Raw genomic sequence first — 10,000 nt, 5'->3', positions numbered from 1 at the left:
TGTCTTCCTGTACGTTTCCTGTTCTTAATGCCTTTATTGTATTTCTCAGTGAGGAGATGCTGGGTATGCACGGAAGCATCCAGGACTATCATAAGTGTTCCCTGGAAGTCCCTGTCAGATTACTACAGGTTAACACACTACAGAATCTGTTGGCAAGGGACGTAAGTAGTTAATAATACCAATAATAATAATAATAATAATACACACCACTTCATCAGATGCTTTTATCATTACGATACAGTACAATACATTACATTTTAGTAGGGTGTATGTGATCATGCCATTGCAAGTGTGTGCACAGGCACCAACTAAGACATACAGGACTAAAGGTTTCACACGGCTTTCTATTGAGTGTTGCTTTCCCACCCAAACGGTCAGTCAGTAGAACATTAACCAAGGAGAGGCAGGCTTCAGTGCTCTGTCTTCAAATTGCTCATGTTGCAACGGTCTCCTTCTAACTACCTTCTCCTCGCTGGCTCCTAGCCAGTCCCCTTCCCTTCAGGGGCGTGCTGGTGTGAGAGAGAGAGAGAGCGAGAGAGAGAGCGAGAGAGAGAGCGAGAGAGAGAGCGAGAGAGAGAGCGAATGAGTGAGTGAGTGAGTGAGTGAGTGAGTGAGTGAGTGAGTGAGTGAGTGAGTGAGTGAGTGAGTGAGTGAGTGAGTGAGTGAGTGAGTGAGTGAGGGCTGGTGTGTGTGAGAGAGAGACAGAGAGACAGAGACAGAGAGACAGAGACAGAGGGAATGAGTGAGTGAGGGCTGATGTTGCTGTGAAAACCTCCACCCTGATTCCTAGACTTTGCTCTGTTTACCTCTGCGTCACCCCTGGCATTTAGAAGCTATAAGCAAATAGAACGTGCATACTTTAAAGGTGCAATCTGCAATAGTTTCTTCTGTTCAATGTTTAAAAAAATGTGGTGGGGCTTACAAATGACAGATTGTGGCTTTACAGGTGTCGTTTGAGGCAGACTCATAAAAACTTGGCCTGCCTAAACATAATTAACTTTGTGGATCTGATTTATTGATCTGATTTTAATACCTGGTGTATTTATTTGAAGCGTTTGTGTATTCCTAGTTGCTATGCAGTAAATAGACTGTGTATTGTGTTCCTTCTGTAAGGTTGAGGATGACAGAGCTCCATGTCACCTGTACCGGCTCCTTGGCTCTGCTTGTGTCTTTAACACATCAAGGTACGATGCAGACTTGACGTCTGCTCTGTATCATTATGCTGTTGCCTCTTACCATACAAATGACTGGCTCAGGCCAAAATACTATTGATTATTGATTATCTAAAACACTATAGAGAGTCTTATTTATGCAATGCTTTTCTCTCCCAACAAAAAGTCACCACCTTTCACTCTATGGCGTTATGAGGAGGACTAAAGACACTGAAACGTGTCAGAGTTTTTAAACTGTCTTTCCATCGAACATGCCATACAAATAAAGGCATTTTAATTCATTATATGAAGAGTGCCTTGGTCGTCCTTTCTTTTTGATACACTGTGTTTATTGTTCTCTCTCTCTCTTTCTCTCTCTCACTCTCACTCTCTCTCCCAATCTGTCTCCCTCTCTCTCTCTCTCTCCCTCTCTCTCTCTCTCGCTCTCTCTCCCTCTCTCACTCTCTCTCTCTCTCCCTCTCTCACTCTGTCTTTCTCCCTCTCTCACTCTCTCTCTCCCTCTCTCACTCTCTCCCAATCTGTCTCTCTCCCTCTCTCTCGCTCTCTCACTCTCTCCCTCTCTCACTCTCTTCCTCTCTCACTCTCTTCCTCTCTATCTCGATCTGTCTCTCTTTTTCTCCCTCTCTCTCAGGTTGAGCCTCCAGGAGAAGCTGAGTTGCTATAACAAGGAGGCTAACAAACTGATGAGGAGCAAGGTTAGTGGTTGGTTACAGTATATCCTGGGTTCAAAATAGTATCGGTTCTCCTTGAGCCTTGACTCCAGTCATTCTAGGTTTTTGGAAAGTGAATTGTAGATTGTTTGACAGGTGCAAACTTCAAACCCCGCCCATCCGACGCTTCAGGGCTGGCTAAATCAAAGCTAGCTTCAGTTAGCTTAGCATTAGGTTAGCATTCCACCTCAGGCTTTGTCCGTACCGATACAGTGGATATGGCTCGTCCTCCTGCTGCTTACTCTTAGCAGGCTTGTTAACTGGGTGTGCATGTCACACATGGCTAGTCGGACGCAAAATATATTTATTGAGACAGTGCTGAAACATCAATCCATGGGCGAGTCAGAACTCTTCATTGAGACAACGCTGAAACATCAAATTAAATGTATTTATAAAGCCCTTCTTACATCAGCTGATATCTCAAAGTGCTGTACAGAAACGCAGCCTAAAACCCCAAACAGCAAGCAATGCAGCTGTAGAAGCACGGTGGCTAGGAAAAACTCCCTAGAAAGGCCAGAACCTAGGAAGAAACCTAGAGAGGAACCAGGCTATGAGGGGTGGCCAGTCCTCTTCTGGCTGTGCCGGGTGGACATTTTCATTTGTGCCTGAAATCAAAATGAAAGAAAAGTTATCCTGAATTTTTTTTTGCGTCTTTTACTTTCGGTTTTGTACACCAGCTTCAAAACAGCTGAAAATACAATATTTTTGGTTATGGAAAAAATATTTCACAGCGGTTTAGATGGTACAATGATTCTCTCTACTATACTTGCTTGTTTTGTCACATAAACTGAAATTAGGCAAACTATTAGAATTTTAGGAACCGGGAAATGGCGGAGCGATTTCTGCATTGTGCAGCTTTAAATGAAGGGGATGAGGCCACAATTTTTTTGACATTTGACATTTTAGTCATTTAGCAGACGCTCTTATCCAGGGCGACTTACAGTAGTGAATGCATACATTTCATCCATTTAAAAAATATATATATATATATATATTTTCCCATGCACAATCTTTGCGAGAGGAAGGTAATCTGATTTGATTGGTCCTCAACTCCTGGCTCGGTCACTCCGTTCAGGATAAATGCAGTTAGCCCAGAGTTAGTCTGGGGTAGGTTTATTTGAATAGTGAGAGACAGAATAACAACAACAAAAATCCAGAAAAACGCATGTCAAAAAATGTTATAAATTGATTTGCATTTTAATGAGGGAAATAAGTATTTGACCCCTCTGCAAAACATGACTTAGTACTTGGTGGCAAAACCCTTGTTGGCAATCACAGAGGTCAGACGTTTCTTGTAGTTGGCCACCAGGTTTGCACACATCTCAGGAGGGATTTTGTCCCACTCCTCTTTGCAGATCTTCTCCAAGTCATTAAGGTTTCGAGGCTGACGTTTGGCAACTCGAACCTTCAGCTCCCTCCACAGATTTTCTATGGGATTAAGGTCTGGAGACTGGCTAGGCCACTCCAGGACCTTAGTGTGCTTCTTCTTGAGCCACTCCTTTGTTGCCTTGGCCGTGTGTTTTGGGTCATTGTCATGCTGGAATACCCATCCACGACCCATTTTCAATGCCCTGGCTGAGGGAAGGAGGTTCTCACCCAAGATTTGACAGTACATGGCCCTGTCCATCATCCCTTTGATGCGGTGAAGTTGTCCTGTCCCCTTAGCAGAAAAACACCCCCAAAGCATAATGTTTCCACCTCCATGTTTGACGGTGGGGATGGTGTTCTTGGGGTCATAGGCAGCATTCCTCCTCCTCCAAACACGGGAAGTTGAGTTGATGCCAAAGAGCTCCATTTTGGTCTCATCTGACCACAACACTTTCACCCAGTTGTCCTCAGAATCATTCAGATGTTCATTGGCAAACTTCAGATGGGCATGTATATGTGCTTTCTTGAGCAGGGGGACCTTGCGGGCGCTGCAGGATTTCAGTCCTGCATGGCGTAGTGTGTTACCAATTGTTTTCTTGGTGACTATGGTCCCAGCTGCCTTGAGATCATTGACAAGATCCTCCCGTGTAGTTCTGGGCTGATTCCTCACTGTTCTCATGATCATTGCAACTCCACGAGGTGAGATCTTACATGGAGCCCCAGGCTGAGGGAGATTGACAGTTCTTTTGTGTTTCTTCCATTTGCGAATAATCGCACCAACTGTTGTCATCTTCTCACCAAGCTGCTTAGTGATGGTCTTGTAGCCCATTCCAGCCTTGTGTAGGTCTACAATCTTGTCCCTGACATCCTTGGGGAGCTCTTTGGTCTTGGCCATGGTGGAGAGTTTGGAATCTGATTGATTGATTGCTTCTGTGGACATGTGTCTTTTATACAGATAACAAGCTGAGATTAGGAGCACTCCCTTTAAGAGTGTGCTCCTAATCTCAGCTCGTTACCTGTATAAAAGACACCTGGGAGCCAGAAATCTTTCTGATTGAGAGGGGGTCAAATACTTATTTCCCTCATTAAAATGCAAATAATTTTCTAACATTTTTGACATGCGTTTTTCTGGATTTTTTTGTTGTTATTCTGTCTCTCACTGTTCAAATAAACCTACCATTAAAATTATAGACTGATCATTTCTTTGTCAGTGAGCAAACATACAAAATCAGCAGGGGATCAAATACTTTTTTCCCTCACTGTAGGCTAACTGTGCAATCAAATATCCCAGTACAGCCCTATAGTAAATGCATAAGTTACAGCTTTAAATGTCCTCAACTTTGCTTTTGGCATCACAGTGGCATACACATAATACACATGTTTCTAATGTATGTCTATTATATTCTATTTTCTGTCTCCAAAGTGTGGGAGCAATCTTAACCTGCTAGTGGATGAGGTCCGTACCATCATCAACCTACTGTGTGGGATCTCTACTAGAGAGCTGGAAGAGGTTATCGGCAAACTACGGAGGATTAAACCTGTAGCACTGGTACAAAATCTGGATTTAATGTATACCACTAAATACAGTAATATAAATACTATTGATTTCTATAGCACTGGTACAAAATCTGGATTTAATGTATACCACTAAATACAGTAATATAAATACTATTGATTTCTATAGCACTGGTACTAAATCTGGATTTAATGTATACCACTAAATACAGTAATATAAATACTATTGATTTCTATAGCACTGGTACTAAATCTGGATTTAATGTATACCACTAAATACAGTAATATAAATACTGTTGATTTCTATAGCACTGGTACAAAATCTGGATTTAATGGATACCACTACATACAGTAATATAAATACTGTTGATTTCTATAGCACTGGTACAAAATCTGGATTTAATGTATACCACTACATACAGTAATATAAATACTGTTGATTTCTATAGCACTGGTACAAAATCTGGATTTAATGTATACCACTAAATACAGTAATATAAATACTGTTGATTACAATTGCATTGGTACTAAATCTGGATTTAATGTATACCACTAAATACAGTAATATAAATACTGTTGATTCCTAAAGCACTGGCTGTGCATGTTGAAATTATACCACATTCACAGAAAAATGTGAAGTGAAAAATTCTTTACTCTGACGGTTTCATTGCGAAAAATGCAAAGTCATGTTTCCTTGTTTGTTGTTCTCCTCCAGGACCATTTGGAAATGTACGAGTGTGAGACCTGTAAGTCCCTTTAAGGAAGTCTATGAGATATGCTGTTAAACAAAGGTTTAAGGTTAGCCTACGTCTAAGAGCATGCGATGTGAAAAAACCCTATTGTTTGCTGACTGCGTGACTGCAAACACTTGACTGGTTTCATGCATAGACTATTGTAGTTTATTAGTTAACAAACCAGATATACCTATGTGACTGATTTTGGATGAACCCTCTGATATTGTTGTGTGTCTGTTGTTCTATAACTGTAGTCTGTTGTTCTATAACTGTAGTCTGTTGTTCTATAACTGTAGTCTGTTGTTCTATAACTGTAGTCTGTTCTATGTCTGTTGTTCTATAACTGTCGTCTGTTGTTCTATAACTGTAGTCTGTTGTTCTATAACTGTAGTCTGTTGTTCTATAACTGTAGTCTGTTGTTCTATAACTGTAGTCTGTTGTTCTATAACTGTAGTCTGTTGTTCTATAACTGTAGTTTGTTGTTCTATAACTGTAGTATGTTGTTCTATAACTGTAGTCTGTTGTTCTATAACTGTAGTCTGTTGTTCTATAACTGTAGTCTGTTCTATAACTGTAGTCTGTTCTATAACTGTATTCTGTTGTTCTATAACTGTATTCTGTTGTTCTATAACTGTAGTCTGTTGTTCTATAACTGTAGTCTGTTATTCTATAACTGTAGTCTGTTGTTCTATAACTGTAGTCTGTTGTTCTATAACTGTAGTCTGTTGTTCTATAACTGTAGTCTGTTGTTCTATAACTGTAGTCTGTTCTATAACTGTAGTTTGTTGTTCTATAACTGTAGTATGTTGTTCTATAACTGTAGTCTGTTGTTCTATAACTGTAGTCTGTTGTTCTATAACTGTAGTCTGTTGTTCTATAACTGTAGTCTGCTGTTCTATATCTTTAGTCTGTTGTTCTATAACTGTAGTCTGTTGTTCTATAACTGTAGTCTGTTCTATAACTGTAGTCTGTTGTTCTATAGCTGTAGTCTGTTGTTCTATAACTGTAGTCTGGTCTATAACTGTAGTCTGTTGTTCTATAATTTAGTTTGTCATTCTATAACTGTAGTCTGTTGTTCTATAACTGTAGTCTGTTGTTCTATAACTGTAGTTGGTTCTATAACTGTAGTCTGTTGTTCTATAACTATAGTCGGTTGTTCTATAACTGTAGTCTGTTGTTCTATAACTGTAGTCTGTTCTATAACTGTAGTCTGTTGTTCTATAACTGTAGTCTGCTGTTCTATATCTTTAGTCTGTTGTTCTATAACTGTAGTCTGCTGTTCTATATCTTTAGTCTGTTGTTCTATTACTGTAGTCTGTTGTTCTATAACTGTAGTCTGTTGTTCTATAACTGTAGTCTGTTCTATAACTGTAGTCTGTTGTTCTATAGCTGTAGTCTGTTGTTCTATAACTGTAGTCTGGTCTATAACTGTAGTCTGTTGTTCTATAATTTAGTTTGTTATTCTATAACTGTGGTATGTTGTTCTATAACTGTAGTCTGTTGTTCTATAACTGTAGTCTGTTGTTCTATAACTGTAGTTGGTTCTATAACTGTAGTCTGTTGTTCTATAACTGTAGTCTGTTGTTCTATAACTGTAGTCTGTTGTTCTATAACTGTAGTCTGTTGTTCTATAACTGTAGTATGTTGTTCTATAACTGTAGTCTGTTGTTCTATAACTGTAGTCTGTTGTTCTATAACTGTAGTCTGTTCTATAACTATAGTCTGTTCTATAACTGTATTCTGTTGTTCTATAACTGTATTCTGTTGTTCTATAACTGTAGTCTGTTGTTCTATAACTGTAGTCTGTTCTATAACTGTAGTCTGTTGTTCTATAACTGTAGTCTGTTCTATAACTGTAGTTTGTTGTTCTATAACTTTAGTATGTTGTTCTATAACTGTAGTCTGTTGTTCTATAACTGTAGTTGGTTCTATAACTGTAGTCTGTTGTTCTATAACTGTAGTCTGTTGTTCTATAACTGTAGTCTGTTGTTCTATAACTGTAGTCTGGTCTATAACTGTAGTCTGTTGTTCTATAATTTAGTTTGTTATTCTATAACTGTGGTATGTTGTTCTATAACTGTAGTCTGTTGTTCTATAACTGTAGTCTGTTGTTCTATAACTGTAGTTGGTTCTATAACTGTAGTCTGTTGTTCTATAACTGTAGTCTGTTGTTCTATAACTGTAGTCTGTTGTTCTATAACTGTAGTCTGTTGTTCTATAACTGTAGTCTGTTGTTCTATATCTTTAGTCTGTTGTTCTATAAATGTAGTCTGCTGTTCTATATCTTTAGTCTGTTGTTCTATAACTGTAGTCTGTTGTTCTATAACTGTAGTCTGTTCTATAACTGTAGTCTGTTGTTCTATAACTGTAGTCTGTTGTTCTATAACTGCAGTCTGTTGTTCTATAACTGTAGTATGTTGTTCTATAACTGTAGTCTGTTGTTCTATAACTGTAGTCTGTTCTATAACTGTAGTCTGTTCTATAACTGTAGTCTGTTGTTCTATAACTGTAGTATGTTGTTCTATAACTGTAGTCTGTTGTTCTATAACTGTCGTATGTTGTTCTATAACTGTAGTCTGTTGTTCTATAACTGTAGTCTGTTGTTCTATAACTGTAGTCTGTTCTATATCTTTAGTCTGTTGTTCTATAACTGTAGTATGTTGTTCTATAACTGTAGTCTGTTCTATAACTGTAGTCTGTTGTTCTATAACTGTAGTCTGTTGCCTGTATGTTGTTCTATAGCGATGGTGATGCTCCACCAGGCCCTGGGCAAACTGCTGCACGTTTTCTTTGACAACTTCAGCTCAGACTTCAGGGGCCAGGATGTGTACCACAACCCCCCTGTCTGTGACGTAGACCACAGCTCTGACATCCTCCAGCTCAACGTCGCAGCGCTCTACAGGCTACAACCCAACTGGTTAAACAGGTATTAAACCCAGGAGAGAGAGAGAAACCTCAACATATTGTAACAGAACATTGACTGTTTATACAGACCTTTTTACAGCTCTGACAATCGGTGGATTCAACTAAAGTAGTCAAAACGGGCACATATCACAGTCATTGAATGTAAAACCTTTCTCAAATATCTGCGACCTTCCATATGTGTGCTAGTCAGAGTGAAAGAAAAACAAAGGCCATGCTAGTACTTGTTTCTTTTTTAGTGCAGGAGGAAGTAACACTACAGGGTGTTCTGTTCTGTAAGGGTTTTGTCAAAACACCACAATACAACAATGGGTAAAGGAAGTGCAGTGATGAATTTATTTTGGTCCTCTGTCTGTCGTTACCAGTTTTAATTACTTCTCCATTTCCTGTTCGCTGACGTACGGAGGGAAAGATATCTGTGAGACGGGCATCTCCGAGAACATCAGCACAGCCTTGTCGCTTGGCAACAAGATTCAGTGTCACCGCATGTAAGGGTATCTTCAACCAGTGGACTTAGTTATTTACATGTTATTCTGGATCCAACTCCACTTCCTCTAAAATCAAGTCTCATTTCCTGCCGGGACTTTTCTTCCAGTTTTAGTCAATTTCACCTTTTTTTAATTATGTATTTTTTTCCCCCGTATAGAATATAAATGGAGTTGGATATACTGTATATATATATATATATATATATACTGCTCAAAAAAATAAAGGGAACACTAAAATAACACATCCTAGATCTGAATGAATGAAATAATCTTATTAAATATTTTTTTCTTTACATAGTTGAATGTGCTGACAACAAAATCACACAAAAATAATCAATGGAAATCCAATTTATCAACCCATGGAGGTCTGGATTTGGAGTCACACTCAAAATTAAAGTGGAAAACCACACTACAGACTGATCCAACTTTGATGTAATGTCCTTAAAACAAGACAAAATGAGGCTCAGTAGTGTGTGTGGCCTCCACGTGCCTGTATGACCTCCCTACAACGCCTGGGCATGCTCCTGATAAGGTGGCGGATGGTCTCCTGAGGGATCTCCTCCCAGACCTGGACTAAAGCATCCGCCAACTCCTGGACAGTCTGTGGTGCAACGTGGCGTTGGTGGATGGAGCGAGACATGATGTCCCAGATGTGCTCAATTGGATTCAGGTCTGGGGAACGGGTGGGCCAGTCCATAGCATCAATGCCTTCCTCTTGCAGGAACTGCTGACACACTCCAGCCACATGAGGTCTAGCATTGTCTTGCATTAGGAGGAACCCAGGGCCAACCGCACCAGCATATGGTCTCACAAGGGGTCTGAGGATCTCATCTACCTAATGGCAGTCAGGCTACCACTGGCGAGCACATGGAGGGCTGTGCGGCCGCCCAAAGAAATGCCACCCCACACCATGATTGACCCACCGCCAAACCGGTCATGCTGGAGGATGTTGCAGGCAGCAGAACGTTCTCCACGGCGTCTCCAGACTGTCACGTCTGTCACATGTGCTCAGTGTGAATCTGCTTTCATCTGTGAAGAGCACAGGGCGCCAGTGGCGAATTTGCCAATCTTGGTGTTCTCTGGCAAATGCC

The 10,000-nt window shown here is 40.0% G+C and overlaps 1 protein-coding gene across 2 annotated transcripts in view; it reads left to right on the top strand.

The window, feature by feature from the left end:
• Positions 1–10,000, top strand: part of pik3c2g (phosphatidylinositol-4-phosphate 3-kinase catalytic subunit type 2 gamma) — a gene marked incomplete at its 3' end in the record, with an annotated part of 31,355 nt that overhangs the window by 7,087 nt on the left and 14,268 nt on the right. For both annotated transcript variants that reach the window (XM_029759432.1, XM_029759433.1), the window contains 7 exon segments: positions 50–161; positions 1,114–1,184; positions 1,804–1,867; positions 4,674–4,799; positions 5,481–5,511; positions 8,242–8,425; positions 8,787–8,909. In XM_029759432.1, coding sequence (XP_029615292.1) covers positions 50–161; positions 1,114–1,184; positions 1,804–1,867; positions 4,674–4,799; positions 5,481–5,511; positions 8,242–8,425; positions 8,787–8,909 — 711 coding nt within the window.

This window comes from Salmo trutta, chromosome 7 (genome assembly GCF_901001165.1).
Source record: "Salmo trutta chromosome 7, fSalTru1.1, whole genome shotgun sequence".
Classification (NCBI taxonomy): Eukaryota; Metazoa; Chordata; class Actinopteri; order Salmoniformes; family Salmonidae; genus Salmo; species Salmo trutta.
Note: the sequence above shows the minus strand (reverse complement) of the source record. Positions and strands in the feature narration are given on the sequence as shown.